The sequence below is a fragment of the Mirounga leonina genome, unplaced genomic scaffold, assembly GCF_011800145.1.
Source record: "Mirounga leonina isolate KUSES-001 unplaced genomic scaffold, KU_Mleo_1.0 Mir_200, whole genome shotgun sequence".
In the NCBI taxonomy this organism is placed as follows: domain Eukaryota; kingdom Metazoa; phylum Chordata; class Mammalia; order Carnivora; family Phocidae; genus Mirounga; species Mirounga leonina.
Genome location: NW_023270503.1, coordinates 2,367,728 through 2,395,074, shown reverse-complemented (window position 1 = coordinate 2,395,074; position 27,347 = coordinate 2,367,728). Strand labels below are relative to the sequence as shown.

General features: G+C 54.5%; 1 protein-coding gene across 1 annotated transcript in view; it reads left to right on the top strand.

The window, feature by feature from the left end:
• RPH3AL (rabphilin 3A like (without C2 domains)) overlaps nucleotides 1–27,347 on the top strand; it is a 146,184-nt gene that overhangs the window by 64,632 nt on the left and 54,205 nt on the right. Inside the window, 1 exon segment of the mRNA XM_035027607.1 lies at nucleotides 23,108–23,194. Coding sequence (XP_034883498.1) covers nucleotides 23,108–23,194 — 87 coding nt within the window.

The following is a 27,347-nucleotide window of genomic DNA, read 5'->3' as shown; positions in this document are numbered from 1 at the left end:
TGAACTGGGCTAAGGAATGTGGATTTGCTGGTGAAGGGTCGCAAGAACGGTGAAGATGTGGCAGGGGCCTGGGCGGCAGGATAGAGGTGGGCTTGAGTGCCAACTCCTCCTTAAGCCCTCCTTAGGCCCTGGACTATATACCAACATAAGCAGTAGGCAAAGGGTCTCGGAATGTCTTGCTCGCAACTGTTAGGCAGATTGGGCTATACTTTGTGACTTCTGCCTGGGAGAGTGGGGCCCAGCAGCCTATTTCCTCTTTCTGCCCCTCAACCCACAACTGCTGTACACGTTTAGGTTTGCAGGACCGTGATGAGGGGGCAGAGCCATGTCTCTTCTCTTAGAAAAGTCTGGGACCTCTGCTGTAGGGGCAGGCTGCTGTCCTGACGGCTGAAGGGTCCCTGGAGAGCCTTTCTTAGACAACAGTGGCAGTCCCAGGGGAGGATCTCAGCTGCATGGGGAGGGAAGGTAAAAAATGTTCTTCTAGATGCTCTTGACACTCCCCACCCCATTGTACCCTGGAGTACTGGCAGTTCCAGTTTTGTTTTGTTTTTTTTAAGATCTTATTCATTTATTTGAGAGAGAGTGAGAGCTAGAGAGAGCACACACAGAGGGAGAGGGAGAGAGAGAAGCAGACTCCCCACTGAGCAGGGAGCCTGATCCAGGGCTCGATCCCAGGACCCCAGGATCATGACCTGAGCCAAAGGCAGACGCTTAACCGACTGAACCACCAGGTGCCCCTGGGCTGGTCCAATTTGAAATTATTCTTATTTTGCAGCAGGCTGAGGACCTGGTTTTGGCTCGGGCAGCAAGGTGAAGAGGCCTTTGGGTTTCCAAGGGGAGTTGCTCCTGGGTAGAAGTGGGAGGGGAGGGTGCTAGTAGGCATTTGGGTGTTTTCTTCTCCATCCTTGAGAAGATTGTGTCATTCATTCATTCATTCTGCAAATAGTAGAGGGCCCACTATGTGTAGGCCCTGTTCTAGGTGCTGGCAGTACCATGAGCAAGAGAGACAAAACCCTTGCTCTCATGGAGATTTTTTTTCCAGGAGTGGGAAAAGGGAGACAACAAACAAACAAAATACTGTCCAATAGACTGAAGGCTCTGTAGTGAGTTAGAACAGAGCAGTGGAGTAGGGTAAAACTAGGAGGACCTCTCTGAGCTCAGACCCAACTGCAAGCAGGAGCCAGTCCTGGGAAGATCTATATGGAAAAGTGTTCCAGGCAGAGGGGGCAGCGAGCATGAAGTTCCTGAGGCGGGAAAGCAGCTGGGCAGGTTCGAGGAACTGATGAAGGCATCTGGGGCAGAGGCGGGCATGCCGATCACGTAGGAGCTTCGTAAGTCAAGATCAGGAGTTGAGATTTGGTTTCGTGGGATGCCAGTGGAGTGTTGTAAGCAGGGTGTGACTTGATCTGATTTGTCTTCATAAGTGATGAGCCTCGCTGCTGTCTGGTGAGTGGATGGCAGGGGCACAAAGTGACCGTGGGAGGCGAGTTAGCACTGCCTGTCGTTGGGGATGAGACGGTAGGGCTGGAAATGAGGCAGCACAGCACGGGGCCCCATGGTCTAAAAGAATCCATCTTCTCAGCAGCAGGTGGGTGATGGAGGGTCACTCGGTCCGTCCTGTGTGATAGGGAGCCATGGTCCTCCTGTGCCTGCCAGTAAGTGCTATTGCTGTGCGTGTGCGGGCGTGGGTTGCAGTCTGAGTGTGGGGGCGGGGGCAGGCTGCAGAGGGGATGCTGGGGGATCTCTGACACGGGAAGTATCCAGATCTAGGTCTCAGGTGCTCCTGGCCACACGGAGCTGTCCCCAGCAAGAGCCCTGGCGCATTCAGCAGCCACAAGCTAATGAGTGGGCCAGTAGAGCCGGGGGGGGTGGAGGGGGGCGCTTGGTGTGGTGACCCCCTCTGTATTTGGGTCTGCACGCCCGGGCTGCCAGCCCTCATTATCAGAGGGCTGTGGTGGGAAGGGAGAGGGGCTGGCTGCTTAATTAGAGAGGCCTGGCACTTCTGATTGCTTAGGAGCTGAGTCAGCCAGCTTTTGGTTTGATTGGGAGTCCGTCTTCAGCAACCATGGGGGAGGCCAGAGAGGGCTGCCGGAGAACCAGCCTGAGCCCGGGATGCCGTGGTCACCGTGCAGGGGAAGCCGTCGCAATTTTTTTGGTCTCAACCAAAATGTGTTCCATGGTGTGGACACAGAGGGGCCCACCTATGGAACAGCGGTCTCCATAGTGTGTGCTGAGTCCCTAGGGAAAAGGGACTCTTTCTACTTTGCTCAAAGTCCTTAGGGGAAGTCTAGCTTGTTGGGGGATCAGGCGTCCCACCTGAAGTAGGGAAGCACGGAGGGAAGGGGCCACGCTTGAACCTGATTCCTTGATTCCTGCCCCCAAGCAAGGCTCTGAGGAGGTGTGTCCTGCGGAAGTCAGCCCAGACCCACAGCCGGGGAGCTGGCAGGAACCCTGGGGCCACTCATCCTATCCTGAGGGCCCACCCTCATGACCTCATCTGGCCTTAGTCACGTCCCACAGACCCCCCTCCAAACACCATCCCAGTGGGGGGTAGGACTTTAACACATGAATTCGGAGGGAGCACTGTCAGTCCCTGGTACCTACTGAACAGAAGCTCTGGGGATGGGAGCATTGATCTGTGCTTAACAAACACTCCAGGGGAAGCTGATTCTCTTTGGTTCGAAAACCTCTGCTCTAAAATCCTAGCCCCAGGCCCGGCTCAGGCTCAGGCCAGGGTTGAAGGCCCTCTGCTCCCCTTGCCTTCCCCCCTACCTCCCCACCCCGACACCACACACACCCCAGCTCAGGGGCCCGCACCCTCCCCCAGGCCATCCTTGCTCTTGCAAACAGTGGACACCGAGGCCGTGGTCTTTCTTACCTTGCGATGTCCTTTAGGCTTTAGAAAGCTCTTTCACAAAACTCATCTTTTTGATCCTCGGGACAAAGCTGCAGGGAGAGCAGGGGTGGTGAAGCTGTTCCCCAGTCACAGCTGGAGAACAGGGGTTCATTTGAGGTCATGTGGCCTACTTGGGTCCCCCAGCCAGGTGGTGGGGAGCTGGGTCCCCCAGGGGTGTTCGCGGGGCCATGCTGGGCTTCCACTCTTTCAGGCCAAAGTAGTCACAGCATTTCCCTTCCTTGGAGAAGCAGGGCCATCTTTCTAAAGAATGCAGGAGAAGAAGCATATTCACAGGTTAAATATTGAGAACTTTCCTTTAAAATCAGGAATAAGGCAAGTTCTATGTATGTTTATCACTGCTTCTATCCAACATTGAACTAGCAGCCAGCCCAGTGCAATCAGGCAAGGAAAGAAATGTAGGATATACGGATTGGAGAAGCATAGCTAAAGCTGTCATTATCTGTGAATAACATCATTATGTAATGAGAAAGTCTGACAGAATCTAAATACAAATGGTTACAATTTGTAGGTGAATTTATTAGCAGGGTTGTTGCCATGAGTTTAACGTATGTGTCAGAAAATCAGTATTTCCATACACCTGAGACAAAAATGAGAGAAAATAAAAAGTGTAGTTTAGGACAGTGGAGCCACTGATAGGCAGAGAATGGTCTTTTGAATAAATAATGCAAAGCTATTTGGATATTCATATGGAAAAAATGTATCTTGACTTACTTCATACTAGGCACAAAAGTCAACTCTAGATTGATTTCAGATTTATGTATTTATTTATTTTAGAAGATTTTATTTATTTTATTTTATCTTTTAAAGATTTTATTTGACAGAGAGAGACACAGCGAGAGAGGGAACACAAGCAGGGGGAGTGGGAGAGGGAGAAGCAGGCTTCCCGCGGAGCAGGGAGCCCGATGCGGGGCTCGATCCCAGGCCCCTGGGATCATGACCTGAACCGAAGGCAGCTGTTTAACCGACTGCCACCCAGGAGCCTCTATTTTAGAAGATTTTTTTTTTTTTTTTTTTTAGATTTTATTTATTATTTTTTTGACAGAGAGAGACATAGCGAGAGCAGGAACACAAGCAGGGGGAGTGGGAGAGGGAGAAGCAGGCTTCCCGCAGAGCAGGGAGCCCGATGTGGACTCGATCCCAGGACCCTGGGATCATGACCTGAGCCGAAGGCAGACGCTTAACGAATGAGCCACCCAGGCGCCCCTAGAAGATTTTATTTATCTATTTGTCAGAGAGAGAGCACACAAGCAGGGGGAGCGGCAGAGGGAGAAGCAGGTTCCCCGCTGAGCAGGGAGCCCGATGCAGGGCTCGATCCCAGAGTGGGTGCCTGTGTCAGCATGGAAGATGCCTTGGAGGACCCCACACAAATCCAGATGGCCCTGTCTGGAGGCCGCCCTCCCACCTGTACTCTGGCCAGTGCCAGCAATGGGGCTGGCGGGCTGCCCTCACCGCCACGGGGGAAACGGCTCTTTTAGCCACTTTCCCAGGACCTTCAGAAGCAGCCTGAATGTTCTCAGGATGTTCCCAGTGCAAAAGCTAAATACCTGGGGCCGGGTTGAGCCCACCTCGAGGGGCCAGGGGCCGATGCGGGCAAGAGAATGGAGGAGCCCTCTTGGGGGACTCTCCCCTCTTTTGGAGCTAGCTCAGCTCCCTGGGCCTGTCCTTGCAAATGAAATGGACTTTCCTTAAGGGCTGTCTCTGCAGAATTCTGTCCTTCGCTCATTCTGCGGTGTTTATTGGGCACCAACTGTATGCCAGGCTGTGGAGATAGCGGCGATGAACAAGGCAGGAGGCAGCCCGGCCCTTGGGAGCAGTGCTAGTAACCCTGATAGTCAGTACCCCTCTCACTGACCACGCAGACACTGTTGTAAGGGCTTTTCACACAGCAACGTACTCAGTCCTGTTAACAGCCCTATGGGGGCAGCACTGCTATCGCCCTTTTACAGATGGGGAAACTGAGGCACGGAGTAGTTAAAGCTTGCCCGAGGTCCCTCAGTGAGTTCGTTGTGGAGCCAGGATTTGAAACCAAGCAGGCTGGTTCTGAGCATCCTGGCTATGCGCTGGGGCCCTGCCTCACCTCTGTGGAGTGGATGACGTAGAAGGCAAGATGAACAAGAATAGCTAAATACAAGTAATTTCAGAAAGCGGTGGGCAAAACCATAAAGAGCAGGGGGAGACACAGTGACAGCCAGTGGGGGGTGGTGTAGGGAGGAGCTATTTTATTTTGGATGCACAGCATGAGCCCCTATGAGCTGACATTTGAGCTGAGATGGTGACAAGAAATTTATACGTTGGAAGACAGTGTCCCAGGCCCGGGGAAGGGAGGGGTGTGTGGACAAGGTGCTGAGAGGGGGAAGAGTAAGGCATAAGTGAGAAACAGAAGAGAGAAGGCCGGGGAGTCTGGGGAGGGAGAGGGCCCCACAAATGACCCTTCAGATCTCAAGTCTGCCCCTTTTTGGGCCTGTGGAGTGGGGGCTGCCCCACCCTGCTCCTTGGATGAGCTTGAGTCCCGCAAAACAGGAGGCAGATTTTAAAAATGTTGTTTTAATTTGTGGTAAAATGTACATCACATAAAATTTACAATGTTAACCATTTTTAAGGGTACCGTTCAGGGGCATTAAGTCCATTCACATGGTTGTCCTACCATCACCATCCATCTCCAGAACTTTCTCATCTTGTGAAACCGAAACTACACCCATTAAACACTCCCATTCCCACCCACCCCAGTCCCTGGCACCCACCAGCCTACCCTCTGTCTCTGGGAGTTTCACTTCTCCAGGTGCCTCGTATAAGCAGAATCACGCAGCGTTTGAAAGTGACTGGCTTCTTTCACTTAGCGTAATGTCTCCAGGGTCCGTCCGTGTGGGAGCCTGTGTCGGATTTTCCTGCCTTTTTAAGGCCAAATAATACGCCACTGGGTGTACCTAACCCACTTCGTCGCTCCGGGACTCGGTCGATGGGAACGCGGGTTGCCTCCACATTCTCGCTGTTGTGAATAGTGCTGCGATGAATGTGGGTGTGCCAATCTCCCTTCGCGGCTCTGCTTTCCATCCTTTCCAGAAGTGGAGTTGCCGGGTGCTGTGGCGAGCCTATGTCTCATTTGCTGAGGAGCTGTCCTGCGGTGTCCGCAGCGGCCGCACCGTTTCCGCAGTGCCCCCCGAGGGGGCGCGAAGGCTGGGAGGCGGCGGTGTTTCGCGGAGCCCGCCTCCTGGGGGGACGCCGGGGGCAGGTCATCCACTCGCCGCCCCTTCCAGCGGCGGCCCTGTCCTCCCCTCGCCTTGTCCTTTCTCCTCCTCGACCTGACTCACATGTAGAAGAGTGTAGTTTGTGCCGCATGAGCAAGATGAATTTTTTCCTTCAGCTACTCGGCTTTGCTCAGTTCCCGGGAAGAGTCACTTAACGCGTCCGCGCCGCGGGCCCACTCCGGCTGCTTGCGCGTCGCCCAGGCTGCTTGGCAGGAGTTGACTGGCCTGCTGTGGCCGAGCTCGGGCGATCGGGCCACACGCCACACACGCGGCGCCTCGGAGCATCTGCCTCGCTCCGGCGTCTAAGGAACAGAGTATCTCCGTGAGGGCCCGTTCTGTTCACCCTGTCGTGCCGTGCCTTTGAACTCCGTGTCTTCAGGACAAAGGCCGCAGAGGAGCTGCCAAGCGAGGGTGGCCTCTGGGAAGCACGCAGCCTCCTGAGGTCAAGCCTGGAGCTTGAGAGAGAGAGAGAGAGAGAGAGAGAGAGAGAGAGAGAGAGAGAGGGAGAGAGGAGTTGTGGCCATTGCGTCACGCCCGCAGCCCTTGGAGACTCCCCCATTAGCTCAGCTTCCCGCCAGGCCCTGCCCCCCGGAGCTCACGGCTGGTGAAAGCGCTGCGCAGCCTGGGGATGTGGAGATGTGTAGCGGAGGTGTGGGGTGATCCGGTGCGCAGGGCCCCAGGAGAGCTGGAGGGCTGCAGAGTAGAGCTGGTTCTCAGCCGGGCCGGGAGGGTGGGCACCCAGGTGCCAGGGGAGGGCGTTTCGGGAGACACAGCTGTGTAGAGGCAGGGTGAGAGGAAGAGCTACGACTGGGGGTGTGGGGGAGTGCCGGGGGAGGGAGGGGGAGGGGGGAGAGGCGGGCTGGGGGACGGAAGGAATGGGGCGGGCTGCTGAGGATCCTGTAGGCAGCAAAGCCATCAAAGGGTGCGAAGCAGGGAATGACAAACTGGTAGGTCTTTGGGGAGGTTCCTTCCAGAGGCAGGTTTGGAGGAGGGAATGTGTAGTGGGTTGGATAGCCTGTTGAATGCGGAATTATCCAAGTAGTAATAACGAGGGGCTGAATTCAGAGAGGAACAACCAGGATGGAGACTCAAAAGACAGGAGTTATAAATAACAAAAGCTACTAGTGATTGAGAGCCCACTGGATTACCAGCCACCCTGGGAGGTCATGATCCCCACTTTGCAGGTGAGGAAACAGGTGTGTGGAGGTCAGTCCCTCGCCTGGCCGCACGAGGGTCAGTGGCAGGGTCTGATGGCCTTGCCCGGGTGCTATGCTTGTGCTCAGGGCCTGGCGTGCAGGGCTGGGCTGGGGCAGGAGCAGGCCTGGGGAGGGGCTGGTGGGACGGGTTGGGGCATGTTGGTGCAGATGGGACCGAGGTTGCTGGGGGAAGCCATGTGGACCGTGTGGTCTGCGGGCAAGATCCCAGGCCGCGGCATCTAAAGAGGGACCCTGGAGGAAGATGAGCAGCCCAGAGGTGGATGTCAGGGGTGGGAGGATGAGGGGGGCTACTGAAGTGACATCGGAGAAAATGAAGGTCTGGGTTGAGTAGAAGACTCCCACCACATGCAGCATGGTGGGAGGGAGGTTCTCCCCTTGACCCTGCCTAAATGACTTATCCAGAGACATTTTTTTTTTAAGATTTTATTTATTTATTTGACAGAGAGAGAGAGAGCACAATGAGGGGGAGCAGCAAGTAGAGGGAGAGGGAGAAGCAGACTCCCCATGGTGGAGCAGGGAGCCTGACGCGGGGCTTGATCCCAGGACCCTGGGATCATGACCTGAGCCGAAGGCAGACGCTTAACCGACTGAGCCACCCAGGCGCCCCTATCCAGAGACGTTTCTGTGACTTGATGTCCCCACGTGGGTGTCATGCTTTTGAAGTATCCGGGTCTCTCTGTATAGCAAGTGAACCAGGACAGGTCACTGGGCACCCGCTACCAGTCAGGTCACCCAGGTGTGACAGGGGTCACACTGAGAAAGATTGATTCATATAAATGTCAGGGAAGCTGCCCAGTAGGGTGTTGGGGGGCGGGGGCAGAGGCTGTTGGAGAGAGCTGGGCTTCCAGGGAACGGTGGTTCTCCTCAGCTCTAAGGAAGGTGCCACCCCATCCTCCTGATTGTCCCTTGTGGGGCCACCTTCAGCAGGGCCACCAAGAGCTCAGGGCTTTTGTGCTCTCTCTTGACAATGCCCCTACTTGGGCTTCACCTTGAGCCCCAACTCTACCAGCGCCTGCACCTCCAGCTCCGAGTGTGTTTCCAGAACTGTGGAAAAAGGCTATGCACCTTGGAGCCTACTCCAAGCATCCTGGGGACCCTGCCTGTGCCCTGTTCCTCTCCTGCACCAGGGACCCAAGAGCTGGGTGGCACTCGACCAGGGGTCGATACCTACTTTTGTACAACCTTTGAACTAGAATGGTTTTTACATTTGCAAATGGTTGAAAAAAATCAAAGAATATCCTGTGATACATGAAAGTTACATGAAATTTCAGTTTCAATGTCCATCAAGTTCTGTTGGAACAGGCTCTGCCCATTCACTTACATATGGCTACTTTGGCTTGACAGAGAGCCTAAAATGCTTACTTCCTGGCCTTTTACCAAAAAAGTGTGCCAACCCTTGTCCCAACCCGTTAGCCCCCACCCAGGGTGCCAGGCCACTCGGAAGTGAGAAGGGATGTGACTTCCTTCCCCTTCCCGCTGTGTATTGCTGGGGCTCCAGGGTATTAAAGGATTTAGTAAGATAGCCTCCCCTTATTTGTATTGGTTCTCCTCTCCTAGAATTTTTTCCCCCTGGAATTTTAAAAAGTACTTTTCACCATTGCATAGAGGTGAAGAGCCCTGGCTTCGGGCTGCCTGGCTTCGCCGCCTCCCTTGGGCAAGTTGCCTCTCCCTTCTCTACCTCAGTTTCCTCACCTGGAAATGAAGACTAGTTATCGCGCCTACCTCACAAAGGGGCGGGAGGGGCGGAATGAATGAAGTATATGGTAAGCTCTTAGAAACAATGCCTGGCGTGTGGTAACTGCACAATAATTCTAGAACTCAAACAATACAGAGCATATAAAATTCAGCTCCACACCTCCATCCTTCGCAGCCTGGGCGTTTGTCCTTCTGCACACGCATGCAAGCGCAGGTGTGTATACATACATAACTTTAAATGGGACCATAAAATACTCTTTACTCTGTAGTTTCCTTTTTTTTAACCTTTTCTTTTTTTTTCACTTAATAACATCAAAGATGCCCCCCTTCAGGTCCATACATGGAAATCTAATTCTATCTGTAGGAGCTATATGATGTAAGAGAATTTGTCACACTTCACTGTGGCCCTTCTCTTCCAGGCTGCTCACACACACCGTCTGGAGGTCAGCACTGGGGCAGGACGCCGGGCCCACCCTCTCACCCCTGTCCCCGTTAGGTGTGGCCTCTTCCTCCAGCCCCACCTCTCCCAGGGCCACAGCTGCAGGTCAGCATCTACTGCTTTCCTCTGCTCAGGCTTCTCCCGCGCACACGCGTGTGCACACCCACTCCCCTCCCCCCACCGAGCCTGAAATCCAGTCGGGGCCATGGATCAGGTTCTTTCCCAGAAGGGAGTCCGAGGATGGACACAGCTAGTGGGGTGCGGCGGGGGCGGTGGGGCCAACTCTGTAGGTGAGAGCCGTCCACATCTGTCCGCGGTACCAGCCTGCTCTGCCCGCCCCTGCAGCGAGGGGACCCGCAGTCAGGAGACCGGCCACAGGCGCAGCTCTGTTCTGATCCCCCCAGGGGACCCCGGAGCAACATCTCTTCCCCGCTCCCGGGCCTTGGGCCTCCCCTGTAGAGGGAAACGGTCAGGTGAGAGGGTCTCTCGGGCCCTTCCAGCACTTTCCTCCCGTGAAGCTCAGGCTGCGTCAGCCTTTGCAGCATTCCCGCCCCAGACCTCTCTCCAGGGGCCAGCGCCGTGCCGGCCTCACAGATCACGGAGCGGCAGCTGAGAGCTACACCTCATTTCTCAAGCCTCCAGAACGCAGTTGGGCTTGTTGTTGTTTTAAAGCTGCGATCGGTTTATTTCCCAGTGTGCTTTGGCTCAGGCCGTGGTTGCGTCCATGTCGTCTCAGAAGGAAGCCAGTGTGGGGGTTGGCATGTCCTTCGGAGAGCCCCTGCCTCGGATGTTTCTCTGATGCCACATGGCCCTCACAGCCCCCCTCGGAGGTAGGTAGGCAAAAGGCAGTGACTTTACCCATTTTCCAGATGGAGAAGTAGGCTAAGCAAGAACTCTCACTGCTCGGTTCAACACTTTGCCCACATATCCTATGGGAAGTAAAGCTAAAGACATGTAGGAGACCCCCCCAAAGGAAGGCGCTGTCTGGTGCCAGCTTGCCAGTGGGGTACCAAGGCTGTTGACTAAGTGCGTTGCCCCTAGAGCCCCCACCGTCATAGGGCGCAGCGCCTAACCCCAGCCCCCCTCCCCAAGCAGACCCATCACAGAGGGAGCCTGTCACACCCCTGAAGTATCTGGGTGGCTGGAGGTTTGGCGGGGAGGTTGCTGGGCGTTGTTGAGTGGTGGACCAGACTCAGTGTGAGGCCAGCTCCTCACTGAGCAGGCAAAGGCTTCTGCAGGCTTGGGTTGGGGTGTCGGGGACCGTGGTTGGGCCTCTTCCCTGAGGACACCCGTCCAGCACCCCTGGCGGCCCCTTGCCCTCCGGGCTCAGCGGCCCTTTTCCCGGGGTCTGGTAGGTGTAGCTTTGGGAGAACGCAGACAGGAAGCACTGTTGGCAAATCAGTTTAGTGGCTGTTACCAGGAACAGCAATTTTGTGCAGCCTTTTGTCCTCTGTTGTGGTAAATAACAGATAATGACATTTCCAGGCAGTGGTGTGGCCCTCACCTCTCCGGCTGCGCCCTGCAAGCTGCCACACTTCAGAGGGCCTGCGATTCTTCATCGCTCTCCAACGGCCTCTGTTTTTCCTTTCGCAACATTTCCCTCCTGGCTGTTTGCTGTTCACTGATTTTAACTCGAGGTGGATTTAGCCGGTTCTCTGTTCCCCCATGGGGAGGGTGGGGTGGGGGGTGGGGACACAGGGCACTTCTCCTGCTGAGGGTGGAGGGGGGGGAGCTGACCCTCCTCCTGCGGCCCCCATTAGGCTGGGCTTCCAAACCAAGAAAGAACCAGGCCTTTCTCAGAGGCAGCTTGGGGGCTCTGCAGCTTCCCTTCCAAACCCTTTCCTCACCCTTGTCATCCCACCTTTTGTGGGAGGCATGACTCTCCCAGGTGACAGATGGAGAGGCCTTCCAGAGACCCCTTTTGTCTAGGAACCACCCCTGCCTTGCTGAGTTTCCAGGTGTAGCGGAGAGTGTAGCTTGGGCCCTCCTGGGAGAGCGGCCTGAGCGCCCCGGCGCCCCTGCAGAGCCTCACCACCGGGCTCCTCATGCGCTTTCCAGCTCAGGCTGTGCTCGGTCGTCTTGCTCAAGTGTGATCAGCGCGCTGCTCCCTACTGCCTACAGAATGAAGTCCGACCGCCCCCAGCCGGTATCGGGGCCTGCAGTCCGTACCCTGGGCACAAGCTGCTGACTTCAGCAGCATGAATGGAACACCTGGGCTGGGGGTTCTGAGGCCTGAGGCTGGGGCCCGGCTCCACCTGGCCCAGACCAGTCGCGCTCTCCTCGGCAGCAGGGCCCCTCCATGATCAGTAGTGATGCAGCTCCCACAATGTTTTGAACCCCTAGGGTGTTGGTCTAGTCTGCTGTATTCTTCAAGTTAAAAAAAAGAAAAAATCAGTTCTAGCAAGGTATTTTTTGGCTTCAAGGATGTTTGCTGTGTCCCAGGCACTGGAGGGAGAGGGTATCTTCACATAAACTGAGAGTAATGATAAACCTGTAAAGTCAGAGAAGGCCGTGCTGACCCTGCGGACAGGTGGGGCTCCCTAGGGGCTGGAATGTCCCATGCCGAGTTGGTGGGGGCAGGGCTGGGGGATGCAGGGCGGGGTGGGGGGGTCTCCTGACTTGAACCAGGCGGCAGTTGGTGCTGACTTGGCTTCTGGCAGACCCTGACCAGCCATCCCCAGTCTCCCCAACCCTCCCGTTTCCCAACCTGGTCTCTTTGGCCAAGCAACTTGAGTTTGTTGGACGGCTGGCAGTCTTGTCCAGCTTCGGGCCCCGTGGTCATGCTCCAGGTCCCCTTCTGCCTCCCCCAGGTGCCGGCCCCTCCTGTGCTCTCCCTCTCCACCAGCTCCATCCCTAAGAATCCAAGTGTTCAAGTCCCCCCCACATTTTTTGAGCCCCTAGGGCACTGTCCAGGTTCTAGAGCTCCCCTCAGGGAACGAGGCAGACAAGGCTTCAGCCCTCCCGAAGCACCTTCCAGGGGTGGTGAAATCAACAGTAGACAGCACACAGATCAATATGGAAAGTTCACTGATCTACAGGGCCTCTCCGCTGCCCTTAAGTTCCCCAGCTTCAGCCCTCCCTCTTTGTCTGTTGCTTGGCCTTCCTCCCCAGCCCTGGTCCTGTGTGTCAGCTACCATTGGGCAGCTGTTCCAAGGGAGTCCACTCACACTGCAAATAGCAGCGTGTCCAAAGCCAGTTATCCCACCTGACCCTCTCCCCGCCCTCTCCCCGTACCTTCACCACCATACATCCTGTTGTCCACGTTAGCAGCCTCAGAATGACCCGGAGTTCTTCCTTTGCCTCGCCTCCCTTACCCAGCCGGGAGTTGGAATTCCATAGGCATCTGGGAATGTTCCGGAAAAAGAACCTTTGCTGAGAATGTGGAGGACAGATTGACCAGGAAAGTGACTGAATCACTTAGCAAAGGCATTTTTTTCTGAAACCCAGATCTGATCTGGCCCTCCGGTCCTCCTGTCCCTAAAAGCCTTGGCATCCGGACGTGCACACACGTTGCTCAGCCCCTCCCCCCTTTCCTAGCTGGCTTTTTGCCTGCAGGTCGACCTGCTAACGTTGGGCATTTGAATGCAGATGATGTCCTTTTTCTCCAAGGAGTCATATATAATCTTAGAGGCGGCAGTCATGGGAGAGACAATTTCAATATGATGCAGTCAGCGCTGTAGAAATGTCTACTCATTGTGGAAGTGCACGGGAGGAAGTTACTAGTACTTCGCTGGGGGGTAAATCAAGGAAGGAGCCTTGGCGGAGGAGACATTCGAGTTGTGTCTGAAGGATACACAGAAGTTTGCTGGGCATGAAGCAAGCCTGGGAAAAAGCTTGGAAGCATGGAAGTACCTAGAGTGTTGGGAATAGACAGTGGGGCGGGGGTGGGGGCCTGGGAGGGGCCGAGGAGCAAGATTCTCAGGTGTGTGTGCCTGTTTTTTTCTCTCTCTGCCCCTCACCTGGAAGCCTTGCTGGGCTTGCAGCCTGGTCCAGGACCTGGGGGGTAACGGGTCCTTGGGAAGTGTTTACTCAGTGCTCTGGACCTGCATTAGCTCTGGCCTGCAGCTGAGGTTGCTGCCCACCGACTTCTAGGGAAAGGGATGGTGGAGGCTTAACGGGAGCCTCTTGCCTCGCCTTCCCATCGAAATTTCAAGTCTTCCAAACGTGGGGCTGCGATTTCAGTGTCTCAGGCCCACACCCTGGTCACATGCCCTGGAGCCATAGAGTTTCTTGAGTTAGGCATACCTGGCCAAGGGCTCCTTGCACAGCCATCGCTGACCAGAGCGAGCATCCCCCCTCCAAGGTGCAGCTTTTTGGTGGCCCCGAGGAGCGAGGCTTACTTGCAGCCATTAGTTCAGTGGGTGCAGAGAGGGGCAGGGCATTTTCAAGATGTTGGATTGTGAGGACAAAAAAAAAAAAAGATCTAGTCCTTCTTTAGCTGTGGTTCTGAGAACCAGGTCCCTTTAACGGAACCCAAGCCAAATTTCTACCAGGTGGCAGGCGTGCCTCCCAGTGAGAAATTGTCCGTGAGAGGCCTGGGCTTCTGGAAAGCAGAGGGTGATGACGCAGCCATGGCTGGGCTGAGGGAGGCCAGAGCTGGCTTGGGGACTTTCAGTTCCTTGTGTTCACGTTCCTGGCGTGGGCAGTGTCTGTGTGTCCATTTCCTGGGCCCTAGAAGCATCCTTCTTAACAAGTGTGGGGTCATAGAGGTCCATGGGCGAGAGCAAGATTGGGACTAGGATTGCAGTCCAGCGCTCCACTTCCCCCCCTTGTGTGACCCAGACAAGTTACCGAAGCTGTCTGCCCACTCATGTGTGCCCAGCACACGGTACATATCATATAAGCTCTTGCTTTTATTATTATGGATCTGGGTCTCCACCCTGACTCTGCCACTTCCTTGTAACATGAACTTGGCCAAACCACCCAACATCTCTGGGCCTGCAATCCCTCATCCACGACATTCAGATCATAAAACCACCCTCGCAGGGCTGTTGCGAACGTAAATGAGATTGAATGTGGTAATGATAATGTGTGTTGAGCGCTGAGCATGGTGCCGGGCATGGAATAAAGTGCTCAATAAATGGTGGCTATTATCATTATTATGAGTTGTAATTCTAAGTAACCATGCAGCAGGGAGCAAGATGGATGGAAGCCGGCTCCCTCCACCACCTGGCCTTTTCCCTGCCCTCACTCCCTCCTGACAGAGTGGGGCTGGAGAGTGGCAGGCCGCCGTGTGACATGGTACTCCTGGGAGACCATTGGCCTGAGCCTCGTCCCCCAGGGACTCGGGTGGAGCCCCCTGGGCCTGTGGCTAGGAGTCTGGGGGATGAGATGTCCTCAGCCACGGCTCAGGCACTGTCAGCCCCAGGAACCCAGGCTGGCAAGAGTTCTTCCCCTGGGCTGGAAGGAGCTAATCAGGGCTCAGGGATTCTAGGCTCAGACCTTGTCGGAGCCAAGCAGGGGAGAAGCCAGCTGTGTTCAGAGCTTATGGAAAGCCTGATGGTAGAACTCCACTGACCATTAATTATATTCTTTCTCCCTCGGCTGGTTGGCTCAGTGACAAGCGAGCCCTGAGGTGCATACCAGGCCCAGGAGATTTTAGGAGGGTTGTGTTCAGGGACCTGATAGAACCGTTCTCAAAGGAGTGGCAAGTTCTTACGAACGATGTTTCCTGTTTGTCTGGAAGAGAGGCAAAAATCAGACACAGTTTCTGGTCTGAGAGGTGATGCTGAGGATAAGCAGGACCAGAAAGAGCGGGGCTGAGGGGATAGGTGGGGAGGCGTCCGCCCACCCCCCCGCCAGCCTGGCAGCTTCATCTTGCCCGAAGTAGCCCATGACCACGTCAGACACACACGGTGGGGCACGAGCACAGAGATGATCCAGAGCCACATCCAAGCACGATTTCTATGCGCTCGTAAATGTTAAAAATCCAGAGCCGCTTTTGTTGCTTTTTCGACCCCCCTCTGCACTCAGGGCTCGGTGCTCACTGGCTGGAATGAGGTGTTTTGGAAACTAGTCCTGAAATCTGCAGTGCTTCCTTTAAATTGGGAGAGGCAGCTGGGGGCTGGGGGCGGCGGGTGCCTGACTGGCAGACGTCAGCGGCTCATCTGGAGGGGGTGGGCCTGCTCAAAGCTGGCCGTGCAGCCTCCCGGAAGCCTGGGTGGAGAGGGGACACGTGGCCCTGTGTGGTCATGCACCTGCCACCTGTAGCCAGGATGGAGAGAGCTGGTGTGTCCCTGGCCTGGCCTTACGGCGGGAGGCACAGAGAGAGTTGACTTCCTCCCGAAATTCTTCACCTGTTCCTTCCTGGCTTCTGTCTCAGATGGAGCAGCAGATGGCTGGCGTTCTTGAGGCTGCACGTCTTTGGGCCTGAGTGACTTGGTACTTGCAGGTGCTCAGGGCTGAGGTCAGTGTGCCCCCAGCCCCACTGGCCCCTGGGCTGTGTCCTGGTGAATGGAAAGGAGGTGGCGCCCGTCTGTGTCCTCTCCCACTTGAGGCTTGACCTAGTCCACAGCTCTGGAGGAGGGGCTGGCTCTGCCGTCACTTGGGGGTGGGGGTGGGGGTAAAGGCTTGGATAAGTGTCTGTCTGGGCAGCCGCTCGGGGCTCAGATAGCATGGGGTTCCCATCCCAGCTCCCTGTGGTCTAGTTCTTTAACCTCAAGCCTCAGATCCCTCATGTATAAAACAGGGACAATAATACCCACCTCCTAGGTTATTACAAAAATTAATAAGGTTCTACATAAAACACGTAATTTGGTGCCTGGTGTAGCATAAGTGCTCAGTGTGTGAATATTTATAATATGTACATCGGTATCTCAGCAATCTAGTCACCTGGCAGCAGGACCTAGGTTCCAGATCACTTCTGGCCCACAGGGGCTGGGGAAGCCCCTCCAAACCTGGCTCATGTCTCCGGGGCTGAGCAGGGCTGAGCCTATGATCTGGGGGGTCAGGGACTCAGTGACACCATCTGGGAGAGGCTGGGGGACGAGACTGATGATCTACATTTGAGCCACAGTCGATCAAAAAGTCTGTTCCTGCCTATTTGTGCATGGGCTTTCAGCTTCTTGAATCCATCCTGACCCACAAAAATCCAGATCTGGTCAAAAAATGAACTTGGGGCAAGTGATTTCCCAAAGCATTTAGCATAGGCTTCCTTTAAATAGGAATTCTGCTTATCCATTGAAAATAGATTTTGACTTAGCACAATTTGGTTTACATTTGGGGCGCTATCCTTCCATATATTTTTCTGTGCATATATTGACTTCTAAATAGATACAGGCACTTATACATATTTATGTGGTAGAGCATCACACTATGCATACTGTTTATAACATGCTTTTTAGGTTTAATTTATTGTGAGTGTTGCTCCATTTCAGTGTGAATACAGCTTCGCTGTGATTGTTTTCACTTTTCTCGGTTTGCGTCGTCAGCATTTTTATTGCTGCATGGCTTTCCCCAAAACGCGAGCAGATTGTTCCTTGTTGAGGATTCGATCTTGAGCCCTGGGAGCACATTGTGTGGCGTGAGGGGCACACTTGGCGGGCTTGCTCCTCTCATCGCTTTGCGAAGGTGCTGCAGACGTTCGGGTGGGGCCATGTCTTCCCTCAGTCCCCGGGGCCGGACGGGGCGGCCGGACGGGGCGGCCGGCCGCTCGGTGGGCAGCACAGCGGTGTGGGTCCTCACGAGGGCGTCTCAGCTACAAATCGGCCTCGGATGATCGGAACGCTCGGGGAAGTCCTTTTCCAGATGAGTCTTGCCAGTCATAAACTCCTCCGTTCGGTGGGACACTCACTGAGCCATTGAGGACAAGGGGTCGTGCCTGTTCATCCCCTTCCTTCCTAGAACAGAGCCTTACATCTGGTGTCAAATGTTTGCTGAACTGAAGCACCAAATATTTGCAGATGCACCATCTTAAGTATTATCTCTACAGCGCTGCATACACGTTCTGGCCTCCTTGCATGGAACATTTGGGCACATTTTCATCTCTCTTTGCTCGGCTGAGCATCACAAACGGGGCTTTCTGTGTGGTGAGTGATGATGCCCTCAGGACCTGTTGAGGGCTGTGTGGTGGTTTCCCGCTTGCTAACTGCTCCCCAGCCTCTGCTCCCGTGAGGTGTTGGGGTCTGCGTGCCCAGCAGTATCCTTCCCGCCCGGCGCTGGTCCCGCGCCCCCTTCCTTCTCCTGACTGGCAGCAGCTTGGGAACCCCCACGGAGCATGGGTTCTCCCTGAAATGGGCCGGGGGGCTCACAATGAGGAGGTGAAGGCCTGGCCTGGTAGTAAAATGCTTGAGCTGGGCTGCCTGGGGGCTCACAGACCTTCTTGTACTTCTGCTGCTTGGCTGTGGTGTGGGAGGGGGAAGGTGTTGGATTGCGGTGCGGGGGCTTCGGGGAGTAGAGGGGTAACTGAAGTGGCCCGGATGATGAGGATGTCGAAGAGGGCACCTGATCGGACCGTGGAATGAGTCTGCATACACAGGTGGCCTGCAGGATGTACCCCTGGGGATGCAGGCAGAAGCGGTCATGTGGAGGGTGGGGGACACATCCCTCCCCTCCCTCATCCCCCCCCCACTGTCCTTAACAAAAGACCCTCGGTGTCATTTCCTCTGTGACTGGGTCGGCCTGGATTCACGCCCCGTACCCTGAGCGCGAGGCCCACCCAGCCAGCCATCTTACGATCTCAGACACACTGCCCCACGTACAGGCTCTCCCGTTGCCCTGCTGGTGAGCACCACGTGGTGTGGACGAGAGCGCAGCCCGGCTTGTGCTGCACGCCGTTTCTTGTCTCTGGGTGTCTCGTCTCCCCAACAGATTGGTTCTGCAAAGGGCTGTGTCTTGCCTTCTCAATGATAATACTAAAAGTATCTGCTATTTCTTTGTTCATTCATTCCACAAAGATATATTGTGCCGGTCACTGGAAACAGGAAAGTGAACAGAAATAGACGTGGCCTCTGACAGCCTAGTAGACGCAGTGATAGTCACCACACAAATGAGGGTAAAAATCTTGGCCCTGACAGTGGAGGAAAAGAGGCAAGAGCCTGTTATGGAAGCTCCAATGGGGTAAGAAATCAGGGAAGACTTCCTTGAAGAAGTGGTGCTTTTTGCTGAGGTCTGAAGGTTGCATAGGTTAATGATAAGAGTGTGGCCAAGTGTATCCCAGACAGAGGGAACAGCATATGCAAAGGTCCTGTGGCAGAAGAAGCAAGTGAGGACCAGGGACTGAAGGCAAGCCCACATGGCTAGGTCTCAGAGCGTGGACATCAAGGGGAGAGGGGTGTGAGCTGAGGCAGACGAGGAGGGTCCAGCCCGAGCAGGCATGACACGCCATGTAAAAGCAGGTGATCTTCATCCAGAGAACAACAAGAAGTCTCTGGAGGCTTGTAAGCCGGCAGGGACAGCAGAAATGACATTAGATTTGCATCTTGAAAAGATCACTGCTGCTGTGCCGGGAACCCACTGGAGGCTGGCCAAAGTGGGGGTGAGGGGATGTGCTGGGCGGCTGCGGTGCAAGCCTGGCCCTGGAGAGGACCTCCGTGTGGAGCGGGGGGTGTGTGGGGGGGAGGTGACACTACCAAGTGAGATGTAGCTTCCTCGGAGATGGATTGTGTGGTGGGAATGAGGCAGGGTGAGAACCAAGGATGGTTCCGGCTTTGGGCCTGTGTGACTGAGGGGTGCTGGCACCCTTCGATGAGACAGGTGTGCAGGAAAGAACTGTGGTTGTTGCTGCTCTTTACCACACAGTACGCTAAGCACTTTCATGAATCATCTCCCTCGCTCCTCCCAACAGCGGGAGTCTGCCTGTTACCACCGTTTGACGGGCAAAGAAGGAGGCTCAGACAAACAAGCCCAAGGTTGCATCCATATGGCAGATTGCGCTTTCCTGCCCCCAAAGCCTGTGTCCTGTGCCCTGAACCACCCCCTCTGAGCTGGAATACATATTTGCAAAAGGAGGGCATGGAGGGAAAAGAAGAGAGAGCCCCTGCAGGCTGCAGGCCTGGAGCTTTGTTGCTTGTGCTCGGAGGCCGACCCAGGAGCTAGATGTGTATGGTTTAATGCCCACACAGTTGCAGGCTGCAGGAAGCAAGAGACAGCCAAGGCCAGGAAGCTGGTGCTCGCTCCCCTGGGGCAATTCCGTTCAGTGGAGGCCCATCTCAGGCAGGGAAGCAAGGGACCACGCCAGGCCCCGAGACCGTCCCTGACATAATGGTGCAGTGTTTCCTTTGCACCGAGTCGATATCATGGCCGGCTTGCCCTCTCTGTCCCTGGCTTTTTAAAATGCCACCTGCCTAATTTTCTTTTTTTTTTTTTTTTTAAGATTATTTATTTATTTGAGAGAGAGAGCACATGAGAGGAGGGAGGTTCAGAGAGAGAAGCAGACTCCCTGCTGAGCAGGGAGCCCAACGTGGGACTCGATCCCGGGACTCCAGGATCATGACCTGAGCCGAAGGCAGTCGCTTAACCAACTGAACCACCCAGGCACCCACCTAATTTTCTTTATTGGCACCTCGGAACAAAGACCAAGCCCATAAGGAGAAAAGGCTCATTATTCTCTTACTGATCCGAGATTTAATAGAGCAGCAATTGTGTATTATTTGAACTGGAGCGTGTTATCTTTTTGCTGGCCCGGATTCCCCACCCAGAGACGCTGCAGGCCCATGAAGACGACAGAGAGGTGGCGAGAACTGGGGGCTCCGCAGTGTTGGCTGGTAGCCTGAAAACAGGCTTGTGCGTGGGCTGGGGCAGGCGCGTCCTGTCGGGCTACCCCGACCCTCCACAGCACTCCACAGGACAAGAAGGAGCAGGGACATTTGGGACATGCAACCCATCCCTCTTCCTGCCCTTCCAGACTGGGAATTGACCAACAGCCTTTGACCCAGCCTCTGGAGGGTGACTGGTCCAAGCTGCTGCTGTCCCCAGGCTGGGCGGGTCTGCGTCCCATGGTCTGTGGGGAGAAGACAACACAGCTGTTCTGCACTCTCTCCTAGTTTCTTGCATTGTCCCCAGCAGCACAGATGTTCATCCAACCAGATATTTATTGAGGGCATGTGCATGCCCATCCTCCCAGCCTCACTTCCAAGTGTTAGCTTCTAGAACCCGCGTCATGCAGCTGATGAGCAGTGTGGCTGCTCCCCCATCCCCAGCAAAGCCTTGTCCCAGGGTCATCCCACCTTGCCTTCTCTGCCTAATCAAGAGGCATCAGCCACGCCTGGGGACATGAACCCTGGAGAGCTATGGGCACCAGCTGGGCTCCTGGGCTGGGGAGGGAGTTACCCAGCTCTCCTGAGGTCTGGAAGAAGGAAGCCTCCTAAATCCTGACTGTCCCCAGCTAGCTGGGGGGTCTCAGACAGTCTTGAACACTTCTGAGCCTCAGTTTCCTCATCCTTATAGTGGAGATCATGACACCCCCCTCATTCATACTTTGTCTCCAGGGTCCCAGTGTTTGGCACCTGCCATTGTCCAGTAAATGGTGGTAACTGGCCCTCTATCCTCTCGTTATTCCTCACACCTTCATCTTACTGGGAGGGGGCAGAGTAAGCTTGGAGGGCGAGCCATCATCCTACCCACTGAGCAGTAGGACAATCTCGCCTCACTGGGAGGGCCACCCTTACTTCCACACGTGTACCATTTATATGAGATGGTGGGAATTAGCAAGGAAAACAGCCAGCTGGCTTCAGCACTTCCTTCCTCTCTCTTTACCCCCAGCAAGAAAGGCCTGTGTTGTGTTTTTCTGAGGCCCACCTCGTGGGCTTATGGGGGCCCCCTGTCCTCGGGATAGAATGGTTGTTGGGAGGGGTAGGGAGAGTCCCTAGACCAGCTCAGGGATGGCAGCTAGGGGCTTCTGGCTGCCAGAAGGTCAAAGGCTGTTGGTCAATTCCCAGTCTGGAAGGGCAGGAAGAGGGATGGGTTGCATGTCCCAAATGTCCCTGCTCCTTCTTGTCCTGTGGGGTGCTGTGGAGGGTCGGGGTAGCCCGACAGGACACGCCTACCCCAGCCCACGCACAAGCCTGTTTTCAGGCTACCAGCCAACACTGCGGAGCCCCCAGTTTTCGCCACCTCTCTGTCGTCTTCATGGGCCTGCAGCGTCTCTGGGTGGGGAATCCGGGCCAGCAAAAAGATAACACGCTCCAGCAGAGCACCCCAGACAGCACTCGCTGACCCATTCCCAGATGGCCTGCACCCCCAGACACCCCACGCTTAGGGCCTTCACGAGAGCTGGCCAGGGGCCCCAGTTGTGACTGGGATGGACTTCCTTCTAGCCCAGACAGACGAGAGCTTGAAGCAGGTTGCATTTCATTTGGAGAAATAAAAGGGACATTTCTCATACCTGCGTGTTGAATGGTAGCAAGTGTCTACCCCCCCTCCCCCCGCCCCATATGTATCCGAGCTTTCCTTCTGCGGAGAGCTGGCCCCAGCCTCCTGCAGTGCTGGGCTCAGCCGCCTGATCGGGTGGTGACGACATGCTCTGGGAAGCCAAGTCGGTGACATTTCCCTCTCAGAGGAGAGTGTGCTCCTTGCTCAGTTGGCAGCCTGCAGAAAAGGCCAGGCTACAGATCTCGCCTTCCCCAGGCGGCGGGAGGCAGGAGAGAGCCCCCAGCCTGGCAGGGACCGGGCAGCTTCCGCGTGGTAGGCAGATTGATCAGCTGGTGGGACAGCTGTCTGAGGAGGACACGCAGCCGCGGAATCATACTCTGCCTGGGTTACCTGGAAACAGGTCTCAGCCCCACCAAGTCCCCCTCTGCCTCCCTGCGAATTTCATCTGCCTTGCCCACCCCTGCTGGTTGCTGTGTGTTTCAGAGAAGCGAGATGTGGTTGCAGAAGTCAGGAACTTCAGCAACACTGTAGAAGGAAAAACACTGCAGAAACTAGGTTTGGGATACTTAGGCATCTGGAAAAAATTATAGAATGGCCCTAAAGTCAGACCTGAGTCCATTACTTACCTGCTGCGTGAACTTGGGCAAATTTTCCAACTACTCTGAGCCCCGGGTTGCTCACCTGTGAAATGGGCCTCATACTTACATAATAGGGTTCCTGGAATCATTCCGTGGGCAACGTGGCATAAAGCTGCCACTGGTGTTTCTCACTAGATCATCTCCTCCCCTCGTCAGGCACGCGTGTGAGGTCTTTGTGCGGTTGTATACAGATGTGTGTGCTCTTTGTTGAAAAAGATCATTTTCTGCCCACATTTCCAGGTATCGGCACAATCGGCTAAGTCAAGGCCACATCATATTCTGTTCTGTCTGCCTGGATCTTCCTCTGGTATCGGGCATTTGGGTTGTTTCCAGTTCTTTGCTATGGAAAATGATGCAGCTGTGAATATCAGCTTCTTTTTTTTTTTTTATGTGATCCTAACAGAACGCAGTGGGAGTGCGGTGGGGAATTGCTTTCGTGGCGATCCACGAATGGGCATATCCATTGTGCCCCAAAGCCAACTACAGAGTTTAGATGATCTGTGCCCTTTGAGTTATGTACCCTGCTGGTCTGAGACTAACACCATCCCCTTGGAAGATGCCAGAGGGTTCCTTGGTTAGTTTCTCAGCCCCTCAGATGAGGAGGAAGTGGCTGAAGTGCTTACATTCCCATGTCCTCTCTCTTGTAGAAAGTCTGCACCAAATGTGGGATCGAGGCCTCCCCTGGCCAGAAGCGGCCTCTGTGGCTGTGTAAGATCTGCAGTGAGCAGAGAGAGGTAGGATGCCCAGGGCAACGGGTGGGGGCGGGCTGGGGCGGGTGTGAGTGGACTTGGGATTGGGGAAATTCATGGTTGGTCTCTGGGAGGGCCTTCTCTAGAGGCCAAGCAGGACTCACCAAGGATGGCCAGGGAGAAGGGCGGGGAGGGCTGGCCTGCCTGCTTGCCTGTTCCACCGTGCAGAGCGGGCAGTGGGCCCTGGTTGTGCTATGCCTGGGGGCTGTGGTTTCAGTGGGGAGTCCCTCACACTGAGTGTAGGTGCGTATAGTATTTTGTGCGTAATGGCTATCCTAGGCTGAGTGTTTACTATGCTCCCGGCACTGCGCTGTTCTTTACATACCTAAACTCGTTTCATCCTGACACAACCCCATAGGCGGGAGCTATGATTATCCCCTTTTACTGGTGGAGAAATGGAGACACGAGAGGTGAAGTACCTTCCGGGCACAAGGCTACTTGGTGGGAGAGCTAGAAATCAAACACAGCCGTGGTCTCTTGTGATGATACCACCCCAAAGTCCCTTCTGGTACGAAGTTTCCATACTTCCAGTTCTGATCCCATTTTAGGAGAAGAAATCAAGGCTCACTGAGTTCTCTGAGGCAGTCACAGATAGGGGACTCGAACTGTGTCTCCTAACCCCAAACCCAGGGCTCCCTTCACTGTACCAGGATCGGGGCTGAAACAGAGGATGTTGGCAGGCAGCTTCTCTCTGTGGCGGGTCACAGGATGGGGATTGTGCTAACAGAACAGCTGGGCACAAAGGGAGCATACCCCTGGTTTTCCAGATGTGGATTTATTTTTTTACTTATCTTGCTTGGCAACTGATATGGGCTTTTAATCTGAGGATCCATAAAAGGTCTTTAGTTATGGGATATTTTCAGCCATGCTGTCTTTGAATATGGCTCTGCAGCTAATGCCATGTCTGCTCTCCTGGAAATCCTGTTGGATACATTGTTGAGCCTCAGTCCCTCCTCCAGGAACTCCCAACAGCTCTTTCTTTTTTCTTCCTTTATCCTTCTGGGATACTTTCTGGGTAGAGTCTTTAGTTCACTAAACCTTTGAGACTATCTCCCAACTGTTGGTTTTGTCCTTTGTCTTTCTTAACGTCAGCTTTCCTCAAGTGTCTTGGAATTTGGGTTTGTATGCTCATCTTGAGTGGGAGTCAGTCCGTCTCCCTGCCCACCACCTCCATCCAGATCTCCTTGCCAAGGGGTCTTGCATTTCCTCCACCCAGGTCCTTTCCTCTCCCCCGCCACTGCTCCGCACCCCGCCAGTGCAAAGCCATGGGTCTTGTTAGTGATGGGTTGTGTGTCCACAGTGACAGCGGGATTATGCCCAGAGCTGATCATCACAGACTTGGGCAGGGAGGCCATCTCTCCTTTTTTCAGCCTCCTTCCCCAGGTGGGAAATCCCTTCACCAGCTCCCATTTTCAGTGGCTCTGGCTCAGGTGCCCCACCTCCCAGGCGGCACTTTTAGTCCCCATACCCTGGAAGGCTAAGCTCCCAGCAGCCTCCACCTGCTTCTGGACCAGGAGCTCAGCAGGCTGTGCCTTTAGCCACTCGAAGTAATAACTGTTTGTATCTTATTTTTAAACACAGTTAAATTTTCTTGTTGTTTTTGTATTATTTTCATCTGTCACTGCTGTGTTTTTGGAACAGGGAAGGTCCTCAGAGTATGAACTAACATTCTGTCGTGCCTGGAGGTCCCTGATTTCTCACCCTGACATAGAGCTGAAAGCACGGATTTCCCAGAGGTGCTGTGAGAATTCAGCAAGGTCATTAAAGCGTACAAAGTGCACATAAATATCTGGCTTAGAATAAGAACTTTGTAGCATCAGAGGCCTCCCTCTCACCCGGCCAGAAATCCCCACTTTGAACCTGAGGTCCTTCTGGTCTTCGGGGGTCCCTTTTTTTTTTATTTTAAAGATTTTATTTATTTATTTGAGAGAGAGAATGAGGAAGAGAGCACATGAGAGGGGAGAGGGTCAGAGGGAGAAGCAGACTCCCCGCCGAGCAGGGAGCCCGACGCGGGACTCGATCCAGGGACTCCAGGATCATGACCTGAGCCGAAGGCAGCCGCTCAACCAACTGAGCCACCCAGGCGCCCTCGGGGGTCCCTTTTAAGATGCAGGTCTCCACCGTCCCAAGAGAGGAGATTCCTTCAGAGAGAACCTTGTGGCAGACACTTGGCGGGATGAAATGACGGTCACCCCCAAGCTGTGGGAGGACAGAGAGGAAGGAGCTGTCAGGGAAAAGGAGGTGGAAGACGAATTTAGCAAACGTAATGATTTAGTGGAGCGCTCCGGAGGCAGCTGCCCCGGGCCAGCCCCCCTCAGGTCGCCCTCACCGCCCCCCTCCCGCCAACCGTCCTGAGCTGCCGCGTGCAGGGCCCACCACTGGCCCGTCCTAATCCCCAGAGCCCAGAAAAGTCCAGAATAGCTTAGGATGAATTTTCTTATCTCTCCTAAGGCAAAGAATATGAGGCCGTGCGGTATGCTATCAGTTTGTCCTTGAATTTCTAGAGGCTGATACAACGCAGCCAGATCAGGAGTGCTCCAAGTTCCCTCTCTGCGGCCCCGGCACCGCGCACAATTAGGAGGTGGGGATGGGCCGCGACGGTGCGGCGGCTAGGAGGCGGCGCGCCTGTGGGGGCCCTAGCCGGGGGCTGCATTTTCCCGCCTGCTTTGGGGGTGGGAGAGTGACAGGGTAATTGGTGTCCTCATGCCTTTTCATCTTAGAAAAAATTATCTAATCGCAACAAAGAGCTCAATAGAAAGAGCATTGAAAATGTCATTTTATTTATTTTATTTTATTTTATTTTTATTTATTTATTTATTTATTTATTTATTTATTTTTAAAGATTTTATTTTATTTATTTGACAGAGAGAGAGAGACAGCTAGAGAGGGAACACAAGCAGGGGGGAGTGGGAGAGGGAGAAGCAGGCTTCCCGCCGAGCAGGGAGCCCGATGTGGGGCTCGATCCCAGGACCCCGGGATCATGACCTGAGCCGAAGGCAGACGCTCAACGACTGAGCCACCCAGGCGCCCCTATTTTATTTTTTTTAAAGATTTATTTATTTATTTATGTGAGAGAGCGAGGATGAGAGAGAGATAGAGTACATGAGAGGGGGGAGGGTCAGAGGGAGAAGCAGACTCCCTGCCGAGCAGGGAGCCCGATGTGGGACTCGATCCCGGGACTCCAGGATCATGACCTGAGCCGAAGGCAGTCGCCTAACCAACTGAGCCACCCAGGCGCCCCTGAAAATGTCATTTTAAGTGCCACATAGAGCTGGTTCTGAGCCCGTGACAAAAATGTGGAGTTCTGTCCCGCGGACGGGAGAACCTGAATTTTCTGATGGAAACTCATACCTCTGGGCCCAGACGCTCGGACCCATCTCTCCTTTTGACACTTCCCTCCTGCCCTCTCTGGCTGTAATTGTCCGGATTTTTTTTTCTGGGCGCTGGTTAAAGGTCCCTGTGGCGGTCAGCTTCGTATTGCTGCTTGTTCTGTGCACTTCGGCGGTAGAGCAGTGTGAACTTCAGCCCCGATCGAATGCATTTATCCATTGGAGCATCCAGCACGTATTTATTGAGCATCCTCTATGCGCCAGGCAAAATAGCTCTTCTCGTGGGAGAGAGAGACCACAGACATTGTAAATCCTGCCATGTCACAGATGGCGACAAAGTGCTCAGGGTAAAGAGGAGGGTGCTGGGAACGTCGGGGGTAGCTGCTGTATTTTATATGGCGGTCAGGGAAGGGCTCACGGATGAGATGACATTTGAGCACACTGTGGCTCTGTGATTAGAAAGTATTCCAAGTGGAGGGTACAGTGAGTGCAAAGGCCCTGGAGCAGGTGGGTCCTTGGTAGGTTTGAGGATCAGCAAGGAGGCCCGTGTGACTGGAAGAGGTCAGAGATGTGGCAGGGGTCAGAGCATGTTGGTCCTTGTAGACCATTGTTAGGACTTTGGCTTTTGCTCTGAGTGGAAGGGGGAGCCCTTGGAGGGGTCTTGAATAGAGGAGAGACATGACCTGAATCCCCTCCCTCTTTTTAAAAGGTACTCTGGCTATTGTTTTGAAAATAAATTGTGTACTATAATGTCAGAGTCAGTATGATGGTGTTTCATCTCTCTTAGTTAATATTACCCCAGATATTTA